The sequence below is a fragment of the Marmota marmota genome, unplaced genomic scaffold (assembly GCF_001458135.2).
Source record: "Marmota marmota marmota unplaced genomic scaffold, marMar, whole genome shotgun sequence".
Classification (NCBI taxonomy): domain Eukaryota; kingdom Metazoa; phylum Chordata; class Mammalia; order Rodentia; family Sciuridae; genus Marmota; species Marmota marmota.
The window spans coordinates 3,468,412-3,487,639 of NW_026000240.1; the positions used below are offsets into that span (position 1 = coordinate 3,468,412).

Here is a 19,228-nt window from a genome sequence, read left to right on the forward strand (position 1 = left end):
TGTTATTCAAATATGTTCTCTACAAATATTGCCGTAGTCATGTGATCTGATCTTCTTATAATTGGGCATTTTACAGAGTCAGTAGAAGTTATTGCTTAAGTTCCATAGATTGATGACACTAGATTTCTATCTTTTTACAACTTTCAAATATATTCCTGATTTAAACAATTGAACCTTACTAATAGTAAAGTAGCTGGCTCTCAGTGAAGACTTAAGATCTGTAGGAACTGCAGATTTTAGGTAGAAAAACCAAGCTTATAAAAATTAAATATGGACAAAACTTCAATATCAACCTTTCTGGAAAGGTAAGAAAATGGAGGTATGTGGACATAAAGAGGCTTCCTGTGACCACTGAGCTGATTAGGGAAGGAATTGAGACCAGATCTGCCTTCTGCAGCTGTGCTGGCTGCCAGTCTGGGCTTTCCTTAATTTCCTTCTGATTCTAGCACTTTCCTTGGGTATCTCTAACTTTTTCTTTACGGGTTTATTCCAACTGTAACGGTATGCAGAGACTGTAGTGACAATGGAATCTATATTGGACTTGTCTTTGTTTGGAGGGCACTTTGTTAGAGTCTGTAAACAAGTCAAAAATAACACCTGGCATTTTGCCAGGGGAATGTTAGAGTTCCTAAACAAGTCTGGATGGTGCCTGGCAAAATGCCAGAGGCAGTGGTTTGAGAAGTAACAAAAGCAAGCCATTAAGTGTGGAGATTCCTTATTGGTTGACTGATGTATCTAGTTTATACTAATTAGATAAGCTGTGTGGAATGTATAAATACTGCTCCTGTCCTGCAATAAACGGCTCCCTCTCCTGCTGTATCAACGTACACAGGTTATTCGTCACCCCCCCCCTGCCCCCCGGTTATTTTGCTGCAGCCAGCCAGACTGCCGCAGCACTTGGTGTCAAAAGCTTCTGCAGTTTACCTCTTAGCTGTTAGCTATGTAAACCTTAGCTCTCTGGAAATCATTCCTCATTCAACTTTCCATCCAGTAAATCAAAGAGAAGGTATTTCTTCACACTCTTCTCAATTCTCCATTCCATTATTTCATTTGATTAAAAAAAAAAAGAGCAAAGAAAAGCTATAGAGGCCCACCACAACACAGTTTGTAAGGGGAAAACTCTCTTTATGGGTTGTCTCCCTTCAGGTTTTATGCTTTTCTACTTAAGAAGGGTAAATCAATCTTCCTCTCTCTCTCCTTGGGTAGACTATTTCTCATACTTTGAGTTCACAAACTGTTGTACATATAGCTGTCAATACTTTGGGCTGGGGTGTAGCTCAGAGGGAGCACTTGGCTAGCCTGCACAAGGCCCTGGGTTTAATCCCCAGCACTACAATAACAAACAAAAAGGGCACAATTGTGTTTTAAACATTTAAATACATGCTAAACATTAGCACAACCGATTTTATCTATCTATCTATCTATCTATCTATCTATCTATCTATCTATTGTACCAAGGATTGAACCCAGGAGGTACTTCACCATTAAGTTACATCCCCAGTCCCCCACTTTTTAAATTTTATTTTACTTTTTTTCCCATTACTGACTCAATTTATTTAATATGTGCAGATTATAGTTAGGTAGAAAAACCAAGCTTATAAAAATTAAATATGGACAAAACTTCAATATGAACAAAATCCAAATTACATGATGATTTTAACATAACAGCTTGAATTATTTTGCTGAATCTAACCCACTGTACACAAAGATAACTAGTGAGAGAAATGCAAGCATACAGTCTGCCCCCAACTCCCGGTTCTATTTAAGTACCAGGAAGTCTCTTTGTATTAGCCACTGTCTTACACATGACCTTTCTGGGCTTCAACTCATCATCCACTTATTTTTTTTTTTTTTTGGTTGTATACAAAGAATATTCACATCAATTCGTGTCTTCATGCATGTACTTTTGATAATGATGTCCATCACATTCCACCATCATTTCTAATCCCTTGCCCCCTCCCTTCTCCTCCCACCCCTCTGCCCTATCTAGAGTTCATCTATTCCTCCCATGCTCCCCCTCTCTACCCCACTATGAATCAGCCTCCTTATATCAGAGAAAACATTCGGCATTTTTGGGGGGGGATTGGCTAACTTCACTTAGAATTATCTTCTCTAACTCCATCCATTTACCTGCAAATGCCATGATTTTATTCTCTTCTATTGCTGAGTCATATTCCATTGTGTATATATGCCACATTTTTTAATCCATTCATCTACTGAAGGGCATCTAGGTTGGTTGCACAGTTTAGCTATTGTGAATTGTGGCTGTGTCCCTGTACTATGCTGTTTTTAAGTCCTTTGGGTGTAGACCGAGGAGAGGGATAACTGGGTCAAATGGTGGTTCCATTTTAGGTTTTCCAAGGAATCTCCATACTGCTTTCCATATTGGCTGCTGCACCAATTTGCAGTCCCACCAGCAGTGTATGAGTATACCTTTTTCCACATATCCTCGCCAACACTTATTGTTGTTTGTATGTGTAATAGCTGCATTCTGACTGGAGTCAGATGATATCTTAGTTTTGATTTGCATTTCTCTAATTGCTAGTGATGATGAACATTTTTTCATATATTTGTTGATTGATTGTATATCCTCTTCTGAGAAGTGTCTGTTCAGGTCCTTGGCTCATTTATTGATTGGGTTATTTGTTTTTGTTTTTTTTTTTTTTTGGTGTTTAGCTTTTTGAGTTCTTTATATACCCTAGAGATTAGTGCTCTATCTGATGTGTGAGGGATAAAAATTTGCTCCCAAGATGTAGGCTCTCTATTCACCTCCCAGATGGTTTCTTTTGCTGAGAAGAAACTTTTTAGTTTGAGTTCATCCCATTTATTGATTCTTGATTTTAATTCTTGCACTACAGGAGTCTTATTAAGGAAGTGGGGCCTAATTCGACATGATGACATGATGAAGATTAGTGCCTACTTTTTCTTCTATTAGATGCAGGGTCTCTGGTTTAATTTCTAAGTCTTTGATCCACTTTGAGTTGACCTTTTTTAATTTTATGTTTGTTCTTCTTAGTTATGTGTGACAGTAGAATGTATTTTGACATAACATACATACAGGGAGTATAATTTCCCATTTTTGTGGTTGTATGCCATGTGGAGTTACACTGGTTGTGAATTCATATATGAACATGGGAAAGTTATATCTGATTTATTCTACTGTCTTTCCTGTTCCCATCCTCCCTCCTTTCCCACTTCTCTCTCTGGTCCAATCAGTGAACTTCCCCTGCTACCTCCCCCAGTGCCTATTGTGAGCCAGCCCTTTTTTATATTTTATTTAGAGACAGGGTATTTCTGAGTTGCTCAGAACCTCTCTAAGTTGCTGAGACTGTTTAATATATATATATATCTTTTTGGGGGGCGGATATACTGGGGACTGAACTCAAAGGCACTTGGCCACTGAGCTACATCATCAGCCCTATTTTGTGTGTGTGTATGTGTTTGTGTGTGTTTTTATTTAGAGACGGGGTCTCACTGAGTTGCTTAGTGCCTCGCCATTGCTGAGGCTGGCTTTGAACTCGCGATTCTCCTGTCTCAGCCTCCCAAGCTGCTGGGATTACAGGCTTGTGCCACTGTGCCCAGCTGGAGGCTGGTTTTGAACTTGCAATCCTCCTGCTTCAGTTTACAAATACATCTGTCCAGAGTAGAGTTGTCTCTGCTATTCCCTCTCTGCTTCTCCATCCTCCTTACTGTCCTCTGTGTCTCTCACTGAAGGAGCTTGCGGTCCCAGGAGCAGATCATTTTGGCACCGTCCCTGGCAAGGGTTGACATGGAGATGACTCAGCTCACCCAGGAGAACACAGACTTTGCCACTCGAGATCGCTACCACCACTCCTCCCTCATGAGTCAGGAACAGCTGATGCCTCTGTACTAGGAGCCGCTCTGGGACCCTTCCTCTCCTAGAGCTTCGCTGGGCTCAGTGGACCCAAAGAGAAACTCATGGAGCTGCTTCTTCCTGATAGGAGACCCAAGGCCTGCCTGACCTCCCGCTGCTACTTTGGATTGCATTCTGGTCTGGAGTACCAGCCTAACCCACAGGAACAGTAGGAATGGCAGTGCCCTCCACTGTGTGGCACCCAACCTGGAGAGCTCTACTGGGACACCAGGACTTTCAGGTGATAGCAAGATGAGCAAGTGTGGAGAACAAAACGAGATTGCTTATTCCCAGGGCCACAATAAATGCATATTTTAAATTTATTGTATTAATTTTTTGAATACTTAATACACTCACATGGTTCTGAATCCCAAAGTATAATCATATAGAGAGCGAAAGGTCTCCTCCCATCATTGTTTCCTGTCTGCTCGGTTCCCATCCCCTGGCACTGAGGTAACTGCAGTTCTCATACACATTTCCAGCAATTCTTTATAAATATTCAAGCAAATAGGAATGTAGATTTTTATCATTCCCTTTCTGTACACAAGGTATCTTATTATACACATGTTCTGCACCTTGCTTTTTTTTCCCCTTAACAATCTAACTCAGAGACATTTCCATATCAATACTTAGAGTTTCCTCATTATTTTTCATTGTGTGGATTTTCCATAATTTATTTCACCAACTCCACAGTGATAGGCATTTTCACTCTGCCTGATATTTTGCTGTTACAGTGAGTTCTGCAGTGAATAATCCTCTACATATATACCATCATAAAGCAATTTGTAGGATACGTTCCCAAAAGTAGAATCACAGAGTATTTATAAGCTATTATTGTTTGATGAAGGTCTTTTTAGTTAAAAATTAAATTTCTATGAGTTGCCTAATGTCAACTCCTGTCGTCAAAAATATTTATAGTCCCTGACTCCCTGAGCGCCTATGCAATTGTCTTTGTGGAATGAATGGCAGAGGGGACAGGACTCATGGATGCTTTAAAAGCTCAGCCTGGCATTCACCACAAGCATCTAGCTCTGGGAGCCCAGCAGTGGCTTCCCCTGATAAGTTCGGACCTGGCCCAGGATCAGTGGTTTCAACACTGAGCCACGGAGGGAAGAACTGTTGGCTCACTTCTGGTTCTTTGATATTGGAGCTTCTCAAAAATTGGTGTGCTAAGCATTACCTGGTTTGCTTGTTCAGGCAACAGATGCCTGTACCTCACCTTAGGCCTTTTATCATTTGGGGTGGTTTCATGGGCTTTACATCTTTAACAAAGTGCTACAGGTGATTCAGTGTGGGCAGTCTTTGGACCACATTGTGGAAAACACTGACATTCATTATGGAGGTTTCTCAAAAGATTAGGAATGGACCAACCATATTACCCAGCTATATCATTCCTTGGTATTCATCCTAAAGAATTAAAATCAGTATACTGTAGTGATACATGCATACCCGTGTTTATAGCAGCACAGTTGACAATAGCCAAGTTACGGAACCAGCCTAGGTGTCCATCAGTGGATGAATGGATAAAGAAAATTTACACAGTCTAGTTTGATTTTAGACATCTGTCCTCTAGAGCTGTAAGAGAACACATTTATTTTTCTTTATGGGTGATAAAATACACAATAGTTTTATCACCCATAAAGAAAAATAAAATTATGTCATTTGCAGGAAAATGGGTGGAATTAGAGACCATTATGTGAAGCGAAATAAGTCAAACTAAGAATGTCAAGGATTGTGGATTTCTTATATGTGGAAGCTAGAGAAGAAAAAGAGGTGTGTGTGTGTGTGTGTGTGTAGGGCAGAAATCTCATGAAAATAGAGGTGAGATCAGTAGAGTAGAAGAAAGGGATGGGGGGGGCGAGGGGGAGGAGAAGAGGAAAAGGAGAAATACTGGAGAATGACATTGACCAAATTATATTGTTATGTCCTATGCATGTATGAATATGTAACAATGAATCTCACATTACGTATAATTATAATGCACCAATAAAAACCTATGAAGGGAAAAAAGGAAAAGAAACACACTGATGTGTTGGATGGAAGGGCTTAGAGTGGGTGAGGGTTAGAAGGATCATGGTGAGGGGCCAGCTAGATCTTAACCTTCTCTCTGAAAGATAGGCTTTTGTTTATGTTTTTGTTCACAAAATATATCTTTGGTAAAATGTCAGATTCCTGATCACAATTAGAAACAATTTAAAGAAAGCAGACTTTGATTACACAGATGAGGTAGCCTACAAGCAACAGAAATGTGTTCTCTTGCAGCTCTAGAGGACAGATGTCTAAAATCAAACTAGACTGTGTAAATAGTAATGTGAATCAGGTCTTGGCCTGAGTTCCCCAGCAAGGATTTTTATAAGCTACCATTTTGCTGGGGAATGTATCTGAATGCTTATTCTTAAGGACTCAGAAGAGATTTTAGGAACACCTGTCCTGAGACCTGCTTCCAGATAGGAAGTGATCAGAATTTATCTCCTGGTCCTCTTTCCCTGAAATCTGTCTCACTGAGCTGAAGTCACATATTGAGCAAGGCTGAGCTGCCTCTAGGGCATCTGGGGGGATTTGTTCTTTGGCCCTTCCAGCTTCTGGTGGTTGATGCCAGCATTCCTGAATTTGTGGCCACATCACTCCAATCTTCACTGCTAACATCTTCAAATGTCTCTCTGCTCCATGGTTGCATTGACTTCTCTGTGTTTGTGAAGTCTGCCTCACCTCTGTCTTATATGGATGTGTGTGATTGTATTAAGAACCATCAAAGAATCCAGGCCAGTCCTCATCTCCAGACCTTTAAGTTAATCATATCTTTGCCAAATGAGAAAACATTCACAGAGTCCAGAGAACTCTACATTGGGTATCTTTGGGGACTATTTTCAGTGTACCACAGAAGACATTACTGAATCTTCTCTTTGCCTTTTTGAATTCTGCACCACCAACTTAAAAAGTCACCCTTCTGAAAAAAGATGCTACTGAGTTTGAACACCAGGAGAATTTGAAAAAGGTGCTATCAAAGCTGAACACACAGCAGAAGATTCAAGTACCCATGAAGATCACCTGTCCAACATGGTTAATTTTATGAAAAACAATAAGAGAAGAATGGGGATGTGGTAAAAAATTCAAACCTGATACTCAGTGTTGAGGATACCAAAATGAATAGCTCACAGCCTAGTTGTGTATAGGGCAATGATCAATAGGCTAAACCTTTAAAGAGGTCCAAGCATCTTGTGCTTAATCGAAACTGGATTGTGTAAATAATAATATTAATCTGATCTTGGCCTGAGTGCCTCAGAAGACAGATGTTTATTAGCTACCACTTTGTTGCAGAGTGCATCTAGGGAAGCAAGAGTGACTAAAAAGAGAATCAAGGTAGGGAATGATGCAATGTAGGATCATGTGCTTACTCTTGAAGACCCTTCTGAGAGACTACAGGAACACCTGTCTCAAGACCTCTTCCAGAGTTAGGAAGGGGTCACAATTTACTGGTCCTGTTTTCCATAATCAAAGGTTATCCCTGAGGGCATTGGGATTGCACTTGGGATTGGTACACATGAGAGTGCCTAGCCATTCTGCAGCAAGCAGAAACTGGCTAGAAGTCACTCAGAATGAGTTGTCATGGTGGCAGCTGAGATGGAACAAGTAGCTTCAGCCCCAGAGACAAGTGGGGCAGACAGGACTTGGTATTCACAAAGGTCAATAGAAAGTTCAGGTCATCAGAAAAACAAAGCATTCATGTCACTGGGTCATGCAGACAGGGTTTATACATCTAAAGGATGCCTAAAAAGAAAATGTCAACACAGTCTATAGGCCAGTGAGACCAGCATTGTTTTCTAAGAGGCAGAGGGGCAGACTCCTGGCCTCAAAGTTTCACCAAGAAGCTGGGTGAACCTGAGTGGCTGAGGCAGGAAGATGGCAAGTTTAAGAACCAGCTTGGGCAACTTAGAAAGACCCTGTCTCGAAATAAAAAATAAGTGAAATTTGCTCAGTGGCAAATTTCTTCTGGGTTCAATCCCCAGTACTAAAAATAGAGTTTCACCAAGAAGTCTACTACCGTGGGTAATAATATTTGAATAAGAGAGGATTGTATCAGATCTTCTTCTGGGACCATCAATGTCTCCCTTCCAGCCAAGTCATCTATTGAGTGATCCATCAGTGATCCATCTACCTACCTGCTCGCTCACCCATTGATCCACCCATTTACTCCCCCTCCACTCACACATTGACCTATTAATTCATCCATCCATCTGTCAGTTCACCAATCAATCTATTCATGTCTGGAACAACTGTATACATAACTTCATGAGTAGGTACCTGAAACCACCTCACCTGAACCAGGTACATTCTCATCAATCTCAGAGTTTTATTATGTAAAAAATGTGATCACAGGCCACTTAGGTATAAATGTACTCCCTAACCCTCACCCTCAGTCTTTCAGGGTGAGCAAAGCCCAAATCCCCACCTTGCAAAAAACTGGGAATCAGAACAGGTGTCATTTTCTCAAATGTCTCTGGAAGTCATGCTAACAAGTTCTGTAACCTATACAATTTGGTGTATCCTGCACAAACTGTTATTAAGTCAGTGTGGAGTTTAAGGTTCAGGATTTCATTATTCTTACTTCTGTCCAGGTTTCTGATTGAGGGAGTGTATTTAAGGATGGGAAAGAAGGTTCCAGTTTATGTATTAATAACAGGAAAACTTATTAAGAGCTTTAGTATAGAAGGCAATTGGAGTCAGCAGGTTGAAATAAGACTCTAGTGTCTAACATTCTTCCTCTTGAATCTAAGAATCCACTTCCCCCAAATCCCTTAGATAAGGAGCTGGAACCAAGAGAGAATGACCAACCTGCCTTGTCACCTAGTAACAGATGGACAGAGATCATGTGGTGACACACATGCATTACCTTTCAACTCAGGACCCTGTCCACCTATAAATTTGGCTTAAATTCTGGCCAGATTGGCTTCCTCCATTAAAAAAAAAAAATCTTCATGATCTAGGCTCCGGCAAAGTCCAGCTTCCGGTGTACTTTTCCCGATACATGCATGGCTGTTTCTGCTCCTCCTTGCTACACTGGGGAGGGTGGAAAGTGGGCCAGCAGGGAACTTTCTACTGTTGAGATAAGACAGTAGTGGGAGAGGCTAAGGGGCAGCCCAAACCTCTGGAGGGCCAGTCATTTGAAGTTCTCAAAACCCCACTGTCTGCCGAGCACCAGCGGTACCAGTAGCTTGTGGCAGTGGATTGAGGGCAGGGATATGAAGCTAGGAAGGACAGGAATAGTACACACAGTCCTAAAATATTACTTTTATATTACTGCTGTAACAAATTATCAGAAATCCAGTGCCTTAAAACAATACAATATGTACTCTTATAGTTCGGAGGCCAAAAGTCCAAAATGTTTCTTACTGAGTCAAAATCAAGGCATCCGCAGGGCTGTGTACCTTCTGGAGGCTCTAGGAGAGGATCCATCTCCTTGATTTTTCCAGCTTCTAGAGCCCACCTGTATTTGTTGGTCATGGCCTGTCCATCTTCAAAGCCAGCAATCACATTCAGTACCACCTCTGCTCCTCCATCATAGCTCCTCTTCCGACTCACCTGTCTTCTTCTGTTGCTTTTAGGGGCCCTTGTGGTTAGATTGGGCCCAACTGGTAATTCAACGCAATCTCTCCATCTCAAAATCCTTAATCATGTCTGAATAGTCCCTTTGCCATACCAGTTGCATATTTGAAGGTTCTGGAGATGAAGACCCAGCCACCTTTGAGGGAGGACTATTCTGCCTGCCACACCGGCCTTGGGGGCTGAGCTGGCGGGAGACTGTGGAGCTGCACACAAGAAATGGTGGGAGCATAAGATCAGAGCATTCAGCACACAGCCAAGCTGCACTCTGCAAGATGAACTCACAGGTGCCCAGGAGACAGGTGAGGAAGTCTTCCTGGAGGAAGTGAGTTCAGAACCAGCTTGGTTAGAAGATGTGGAACCAAGGGAATTAATCCAACAAAGACAAAGGAGGCAGAAGGAGCCATACCAGAGAGCGCAGGCTCGCCCTCAGCCTGCCAACCCTTTTTCCTACCTCTTGCTTTTAAGTGGGCTTACTTGAGAAGAAGGTTAATGTTGCAAATTCATGGCATTCTGGGAAGAAAATAGCTCTTCCACTTACTAGCTCTGTGACCTGGGGCAGGTTTCTTTCTTTCTTTCTTTTATTTTTGCATTGGGGATTGAAAAACTAAGGGGTGCTCAACCACTGAGCCACATCCTCAGCCCTTTTTTTTGTATTTTATTTAGAGTCAGGGTCTCACTGAGTTTCTTAGTGTCTTGCTAAATTGCTGAGGCTGGCTTTGAACTTGCCATCTTTGAACTTGCCTGCTTGCACCTCCTGAGCCGCTGGGATTACAGGCGTGCGCTACCACGCCCAGTGGGGCAGCTTTCTTAACCTTTCTGAGCCTTGATTTTCCTCTTTGTAAAATGAGAATTATTATCCCTACCTGCCAGAGCATGGAGCTGTGAGTACTAAGTAAAATAAGACTGCTTTTTTAAAGAAAATAAAGAAGGGGCAGCGGGCAGTGTTTTAAGAGCCACCCCTGTTTATTCCATGCCTCTTTGGGCAACACAGAAAGAGGAAATCACAAAAACAGAATAGGAAATCTGCTGCGCTTCTTGGCACATTTCAGAGCAGAGCAGAGTCCTGCTGCTCCAGGAGGCCATGATACATCTTGTGAGCCACAGACTAGCAGGACACCTTCACTAGCCAACAGCAGGAGATCTGCGGCATGTCCAAATCAGAGCCAGCTTGCCCCTGCCCTCCCCGCAAGGCAGGCCCTTGGCCTATAAAATTCATCTGACTACTTCCCTATAGCACTTTTGGCTCAGCCTTCTCCCTGCCCTGCCCTGCCCTCCCAGAGCCTGGAGAATGTTTCCTAAACACCAAAACATCAACCCCACTCTCCAGTTCTTTTGAACCAAGGCCTACTCTAGAGCCAACAACACACTCCTGTGCCTTGTCCCCTCACCCTGTCCTTATTGTGCCTTCCTTCCTTAGGGATACCCAGGAGGCGAGGATCAGCTGGGCGGTTGCCCATGCTGCAGCTTTTCTACACTGTTTGTGCTGCTCTGTGGGCAGGGGAATTGCAGATATCTACTCGTTAAGCATTGCTCAGCACCCTGCATCTTGGAGGTCTACCTGGACTCCTTCAGGAAGGCTCATAAGCAGAAACAGATGCCAGTTTGTCTTTTTGAGGCTTAAGCCTCTGGCCCTTGATGAGATACTCTTTTTAGGGAGAAGGTCCTATTCAGGTAAAAGAGCAGATGGCAAGAAAGACCCACGAGCATCAGGGGTCCCCAGCTGACTGTGTTCCTGGGAATGCAGCCCATCCCACAGCATCAAGGCTGGCATCCTCTCCCCGTTCCCTAGCTCTAATGCCCTGGGCTGTGTGGAGGATGGTGGGTCCCCACTCCCATTTATTCACCTCAATGAATGGGGGCCACAGCCACCTTCTAAAAGAGGCAGAGTGGTTCTACAAATGGCATCTAAAATAATAGCTAGCCTTTCTGTTTTATTTTGCTAAAATGTGGTGTGTGTATGTGTGTACTTTTCTGCTTGTTTTTTTTTTTTTTTTTTTTTAAAGAAAGCAGCATATTTCAAAACCTAGACTCACCAAATGTGGAGCCTGACTCAAAATGTGGGCCATGTGGTATATATCAGATTCACTTTAGGAAACCCTGAGAGCAGGTGGCATTTCAAAGGATTAGCAGTCATCCCCCAGCAACTGGCAGGAGGGCTTGGTGAATGCTGATCCGTGAGATGTGACATATACCATATGTATTAAGAAGCTGGTGATGAAGAAAACAACACTGGTTTCAAATATAAGCCCCAAACTGAAAGTCATAAGGGCAGATGCTCCAGGGGCAGGGTCAATTTCTAATTGAACTGTTTCTCACGCGGCAACTCTGTCTAACCATGTGGGTCTATGTCGGCCAAGGTGGGCTTGCTGCTATAACAAGAATCCCCAAAGCTCAATGGCTTGACACTCTAAATTTATGTCTAGCCCATATTACAATTTGATACAGGTCAGAAGGGAGTGAAGATCTCTGCCCTACATTGCCTTTCAGGGACCTAGGCTCCTTCAGTATAGTAACTAGAGCACCTTCTCTGCCTTCAGAGTCATCCTCTGGAATTCTCAGCATCTGGCTGGCAGGTGAGAAGAGATCAGAACACCTAGAAGGTCCCAGGGAGGTCCTAGGATCAGGACTGAAAGAGCTCATGTCACCTCCTCCTGTATTCAGTTGATTAGAGCTAGACACATATATTCTGACTGAAAGACAGGATGGGAAAGATAGGCCTGCTGGACACTCAGGAAGAGGAAGAACTGGTTTGGTGGGCATCCGGCCCATCCTGCCATTGTGCTATGGGACAAGAACAGATGAATTAGGTTCCTTGTTGAAGGCAAATGAGAGTCTCCTGATCTGCCCCAAGTGGATTGTGCCATGAGAGCTCTGTCTGTGGTAAATCACATGCTAGACCAACAGTGTTGCTTGGAATTCCATTTTCAGAACTCTCTTCAGAGCCTCTCTATATTCTAATGAATGACAACTTTTTATCCCTTGAGAGTTCATTTGACTTCTGGAAGCACCAGAAAGCATTTGAAACCAATTCTGGGAGCAAGGGCATCAATCAGGCAAAATTATCATCTTTTTATGGAAAATGTAGCAACCATAAAGGACACTGCTTCCTAAGGCAAATTCCAGGGCAGGGATCCCAACACAACACCCTTCCAAGAATTGGCAGTGTCATTGGGAAATTGTGTGAGGTCTCCTTAGGTGCTGATTTTGAAGGAACGATATTTATTTAGATAAGCTTTTTAGTAAGTTCTGTGTTGTGTAGTGAGTGACTTTGCAATTTTGGTTCATATGATGTGATTTATTCATGGTCCATGTGGGCCTTTTTTGCCCAATCAAAAGGTCTTCAGTAACAGGGGCATGTCTCCAGTAAGATATCATCTCAATATATATTTTTAAGTACTTTTGAAATGCCCTGTCAACCCATCTAACCTGTCATGGATTCAGTCATTCACTCAGTAAGTATTGATTGAATTGTCTAAATGTGCAAAGTTGTTTCACATGATTCAGAAACTGTGATACTAGATGATATAAATTGCTTGCTTTGTAGCCTGAGGCTCAGTTTGTAGGTGCTGGAAGCAGAGTGTTCTAGGATGAAAAAGCAGGAATTGGGCACAGACTTCTGGGATGGCCAGGAAGAGAGGAAACCGGGCTTGGAATTGGCTGTACTTAGATGGTGCCACCAAAATATTCTGAGAAGAGTACTTATCCATAAGATTTTTCTGATGGGCTGGAGAATATTGGACCAACTTTTCTCAGGACTGATGTTTTATTTTTCTGGGTAAACCCAGTACCTTAGAAAATCAGCATGTCTGCTTTAGAATACTGAAGTTACCCTAAGATGCCCAATTCAGGTTGTCTTTTCCTCACAAGCAATGAGGAGGAAACAGAAGTAATAGGGACAGACCCTGCTCTGTGGCTGCCATTTCAGGAAGGAATTTGGGGGTCTCTTGCTATTGCTCCATCAATAGCAAGAGGTGCATTCAGAGGTGGATTAAAGCCTTGTTTCTTTTCTTTTTTGGGGGGAGACTGGGAATTGAACTCAGTGGTGCTTTACCACTGAGCTATATCCCCAGTCCTTTGCATTTTGTATTTTGAGACAGGGCCTCATTAATTTGCTGAGGCTGGCTTTGAACTTGTGATCCTCCTGCCTCGGCCTCCCAAGTCACTGGGATTACAAGTATGCTGTATCACAACTGGCCAAAGCCTTATTTCTTAAAGTGTGGTCCTCAGCTCACTGATGGAAAAAAAAAATCACCTGGGATATTTGCTAAAATGTAGATTCTGATGTCCTTCCAAGACCTTCTAAATCAGATTTTCTGGGCTGGGACATAAGGACACACATTTTTACGCACTCCCTTTCCACCCCGGTGATTCTCTGAAGTATGAGAAACACAAGTAGAAAGGCACTGGGCTGCCCTGTGTCTGAGACTACCTGTCTCCATCTGCTGTGATAAGAAGCAGCAGTCCCACACCAGAGCCTGTGGGCTACCTGCTAATGAGGCACGCTGGTCCACGCTGGGAACCATCACTGCAGCAAGGCACTTCCTCATTGTCCTCTTCGGTGAGCCAGAGACAAAGCACTTCAGACCCTTCTTCCATTAAGAACAGTGGAGTTGGGCCCCACCACCTTTGTGTGCATGTGTACCAGCAATTGTGTCTGTGCACCTGTGGGGTCTATTTATCTCTCTACCATTGATGGGTAGGGACCTTCCACTTACCTCCTACCCCAGCCTACAACTCCTCCTTTCCTTCCAGTTCTACCTTTTGGGCCACCAGGGTTCCACATCCTGCCTGGGCTCCCTGGTCTTGGCTCCTATCTATAGCTGGGATCCTGCTATTAAAATTAAATAAGAAAATCTTTATTGAGCCTTAGGCTAGACACTCAGAACAACTCGATGAAGTAGGTATTATTATTTCTGTGCGCGTGCACACACGTGTATGTGTGTGTGTGTGTGTGGGGGGGTACATCAAACTCGGAACCTTGAAAATGCTAGGCAAGTGCTCTACTACCAAGCTAAATCTCTAGTCCCTATTTCTCACATTTTATAGGCGAGGAGACTGAGGCTCAGAAAAGTTAAATACAGACATTCCTCATTATCTGCAAGGTATTGGTTCCAGGACTTCTCCCACACCAAGGATACCACAATCTGAAGCTGTGCGAATCCCTTATATAAAATGGTGTAGCATTTATATATAACACACATCCTTCTGTATAATTTAAATCATCTATAGATTTCTTATGATACCTAATACAATGTAGATGTTACATCAATAGTTATACCATATTGTTTGGGGGGGAAACATGACAAGAAAAATAGTCTGTACATGTTCAGTACACATTTTTAAAATATTTTTGTTCTGCAGTTGGCTGAATCTGTCAGAACATGTGGGTGTGGGGGACCAACTCAAGTTTACTCAAGGTCATATATCTAGAGCTGGATTTGAACTCAGATCATTTTTATGAACAGATCACTATTCAAGGTCCCCATGGAAGCCAGCCCAGAACTTATCTTCTCTAAGTTCCCAGCTTCTCCTCCTTCCCAGCTCTCTAGAGCAGGTGTTGGCAACTACAGCCTTATAAGCCAGATCAAGCACACAGCCTATTTTTGCTTTAATTGATGTGAAATTCAAATAACATAGGGTTAACTATTTTAATCACTGCCTGTTTCTGAAAATGCAGTTTAAGTGGAACATGACTCGCCCATTCATTTATGTATTATCCGTGGCTGTCCTCAAAATACAATGGCCAAGTTCAGTAGTTGCTGTGACAGAGCACATATGGCCCACAAATCCTAAAATATTTACATCTCACCATGTATAGAAGAAGTTTCCTGAGAAGATTTTGATCAGTGCTCTTCCGAAAGGATCCAGGGTCCTGGGAATGAGTTTTCTCAGACATCATCATTCAGAAATGCTGGTCCTTTCTAAAGACTGGCTTTTGCTTGGTCACATGCCATGCCTTTGCTCTTCATGGACCCAGCTCTTCAGCTACCCCTGAGTCCCTTCTTCCTTCTGTCGCCACCCACATCCCAAGTCAGTCCTGGCACATACACACCTGTGTCTGGACTTGTGGACGCCGTGCCAGTTGTCTTCCTTCCCTCACCATGTACCTGAACATTCCACTTTCTCTCCTTAGGCTTTCACTCTTCACCTCCCATATCCAACTTCTGCCCTCCCGCTAGATCTTGGATACATTCCCACCTGGATGCCTTGGCATTTCATGGGATTTAAGGAACCTGCCCAGCACCCCCATCTTTGCTAATACCATGCTTTCCTGTTATCTTGCTGTCTCAGCTTGTGACTGCCCTCCCCATCACCATTGCCAGTTCTCCCACCAAATTCCATTGCCTAGTTTGGAAACCTTTCTTGAGTTGCTCCCTTCCTCATTCTCACTGCTGTTTCTTGTCCAGGCCTTCATCATCTCACATCCAAATATCTCCTTACTGGTCTCTTTACTTCCCTCTTTTTTCTTTTTGGGCCCATCTGCCTCATTTTCTTTCTTTCTTTTGGTACTGGGGATTGAACCCAGGGGCACTTATCCACTGCCACGTCTCCAGTCCTTTTTATATTTTATTTAGAGACACGGTCTCACTGAGTTGCTTAGGGTCTCACTAAGTTGCTGAGGCTGGCTTTGAACTCTCGATCCTCCCGCCTTAGTCTCCTGAGCCGTTGGGATTACAGGTGTGTGCCACTGCACCCAGCCATTAGGCTCTTATGTTCGCCTTGCCATTCTTTCCAACCTCCTCTCCCAGCTCTCCCTGTATTATGCTGAACACACTGTGTCCCTGTAGGTCTCAGCACCTCTATAAGACTTTCTTCCACTTAGAATGTTCTCTGTTTTCTTTGCTGGGAAACTCCTAAACATCCTCTGGGAAAGAGTTCTAAAGTTACCTCTTCAAAAAAAGCTTTCCAGCAAGTCTGAATTGTTTTGAAGCACTTGGTTTATACATATGTAAAATATATTGCACATATTTATGGCTGTATCCTTTCTCCTAATCTTTTGGCTCATCAAGAGTAGAATATATATATATCTTCCTCATCTTTTTATAACAACCTGGCACAGTGCCTGTTGGTACAGAGTAGGTGCTCAATAAATGTTTCCTGAGGAACTCCTTTGATCATGTCCCTGCATTGCTGAAAGTTACATGGTGTCTCTATTTCCTTTTGCATTAAGTAAAGGTGCTAATTTTAACCATAGCTGCACATTAGAACTATCTGTGGAACTTTCAAAGAATATTGATGCTCAGGCTCCACAGCCAGGGATTCTTAATAGACAGGTTGCAGACTTTGGCATTTTATAAAGACTCCAGCAATTCTTCTGTTAAGCCAGGGCTGAGAATCATTGGTCTTAGATCTGGTTTTCAAGGTTCTCACTCATTCCTCCATTTCCTTGGGAGGCCTCTCAAGAGCTCTCTGTGAAAACACTCCAGTACACGTGGCTCATCCTTGGAGCCCTATTGCTGCAGATCCTTCCTGAATGGCTTTATATCCTTCTGTCCACACTTCCCTCCCACCAACAAAGTGTGTCTGGGGAAAGGGACCCTGCAGCTTTGCATCCCAGAGCACAGGGCACAGGACTGCCATTGCCGAGGAGCTCATGAAGGATTTATGGGCTGGTTGCTTAAGGTCTTCCTTTGTAGGAACCACCCTGGCAAGTTCTGGGGAACCAAAACTCTTCAGGGTACAGGCCTCAGAGTACAGGTCTGTTTTGGTTGGATAGGGCGGAAGAACTTGGATGGGAGCTTGTGGCAGGTACCCAGCCTGTCTTCATTAGTGTGTGAACAGCAGGAACTTCCCTAAGCCAACAAATGACTCCATGCTGCAGAGAGGGAAGAGTCTTAGCCTTGCTCTGATGGTAGTCAGACATATAGCCCTGTTTCCAGTCCCACCCTCGGGTTAGATCCCTTCCTTGTGAAGGTGACAGTGGAAGGTGGTAGATGGGGCACTGGGCTGGTATCTGAAGACGAGTCCAGTCCTGGCTTTCTGCATGCCTTCTGTGGACACATCCCTCCTCTCAAGGGCCTGGGCCTCCCCTAGGCTCCCTTACAGCTTAGTCAGTAGGGTTTTCTTTGCTCATCTAGACCAGGAGCCCCAGTATGAGCCAAGGGCCACTTGGAAGGGGTAAAAGATGCTACCAGCGACATGTTCCCACTTGCTCATGTGAAATGTAGACCTTTGGAGATGGGATATTTTAGGATTCTCTCTTATTGTCCACATTGGGTCAAGGGTTGGCAAAAATGTTTGTCTAATGAAAAGTCACAGGTCCTAAATTATAAAACATAAAGAGCTTCACAAGTTTGCTTTTTTTTTTAAACTAAGATAAATAACAATACTTTATCTTTTTGGAGCACTTCCCCCCCCCCCCAAGTTTTTCTCATATCCATCATCTCGTTAGATCGTCATAGGTCCCCTGTGAGTAATAATCACTACAGTGGCAGGCATGACTGTTCATATTTAGTAGATGAGAAAACCGAGGCTCACTGAGGTTAACTGATTGGCCCAAAGTTGTAGACCTGCAGAATAGAGAAGCCAGGACAAAGACCTGTGCTCCGTCTCCTACTCCACAGCGCTATTTTGGAACGGTCCCACTTGGCTATCTACATGTTTCCAAATGGAAATAGTTTTCTTTTTTAACTTTCTGGATTATAACATTAAACACACCATCAAAAGACATATATACAAATGTGAAAAGCTACACAGTTTGTAATTGCTGGGAATGGAAACTACCCCCAGGTCCCTTAATCAGAGAAGGAAACTAATTTGCAGGCTGGCCCCACAATGGCTACTATCTAGCAAGAAGGATGAATGGGGTGTGTATAACTCCACACACCAGCTGGAGTGAGCTCACTGTCAGAAGGCTGAACCACAGAGGGCAGACACAATGGAGTCTATATGATAGCATCCTGTTACATAAAATGCAAAACCAGGTATTTTTTCGAAAAATACAAATCTATACTGAAAGAAGTATGGCAGGGACAGTTGTGGGTAGGGATGTGGAGCATCGTTTAGTCTGAGATGTGGCCACAGGCATGTCCAGGGAGTGAAATTCATGGGCTCTGCACGTGGGCACGTTTATGGCTCACACATACACGCACACTATTTTCCAAGGACATCAGATTCTAACAGAGTTTTAAGTAGTCACGCATGCTCTAGTAAGAAATTCAGACAATAGAGAAAAGCACAAATCTTCAACCGATTTTAAAAATTAAAACCAGAGACTGTGAAGGTATATATTTAAAATTAAAACCAGAGACTGTGAAGGTATATATATTTCACAAAAGTGGGAAAAATGAATTTAGTTCTGTGTCAACAGTCAGTTAAGGAGAAGAACCAGAAAAGGTAAGGAGAAAAAAAGCGGGAGATGAGGTGGTTGGAAGGAAGGTGTAAATGGAGAGGAAAAGGGGACAGGAGAAGGCAATCGGTGACACAGAGTGCAACATGGAGAAAAGCAGAGGTGAGGTATTAAAAGGGGCCCACAGACGAGGCACCTGCAAACAAAATGTGACACTGAAAACTCACTAGAATGGAGGCCCAGAGGGATGTGGGGAAGATGCCAACCTCCAGGCTTATAAAGCAAGTGGGGTGGAGAGGGGTGGCAAGGGGGTTGGGGAAAGGTCTGGGTTAGAGGGAGGGTAGGCTCTGAGTGTTAACCTGGGTTGGGGGGGGCACAGTGGGGTTGTGGGGTATGGGGTGTGTGTGTNGGCTCCCTTCCTCTCGGGGCTTCTGAGTCTCAGGGGCACTCAGCTCTGTTTC

At 43.3% G+C, this 19,228-nt stretch overlaps 1 protein-coding gene across 1 annotated transcript in view; it reads left to right on the top strand.

The window, feature by feature from the left end:
• The window catches only part of Slc12a8 (solute carrier family 12 member 8), a 143,180-nt gene extending 139,004 nt beyond the window's left edge, over nt 1-4,176 (top strand). The window contains exon 13 of the mRNA XM_015487285.2: nt 3,715-4,176. Coding sequence (XP_015342771.1) covers nt 3,715-3,874 — 160 coding nt within the window. The 3' untranslated portion in view covers nt 3,875-4,176. The remainder of the gene's footprint in view (nt 1-3,714) is intronic.
• The last annotated feature ends 15,052 nt before the right edge of the window (nt 4,177-19,228 follow it).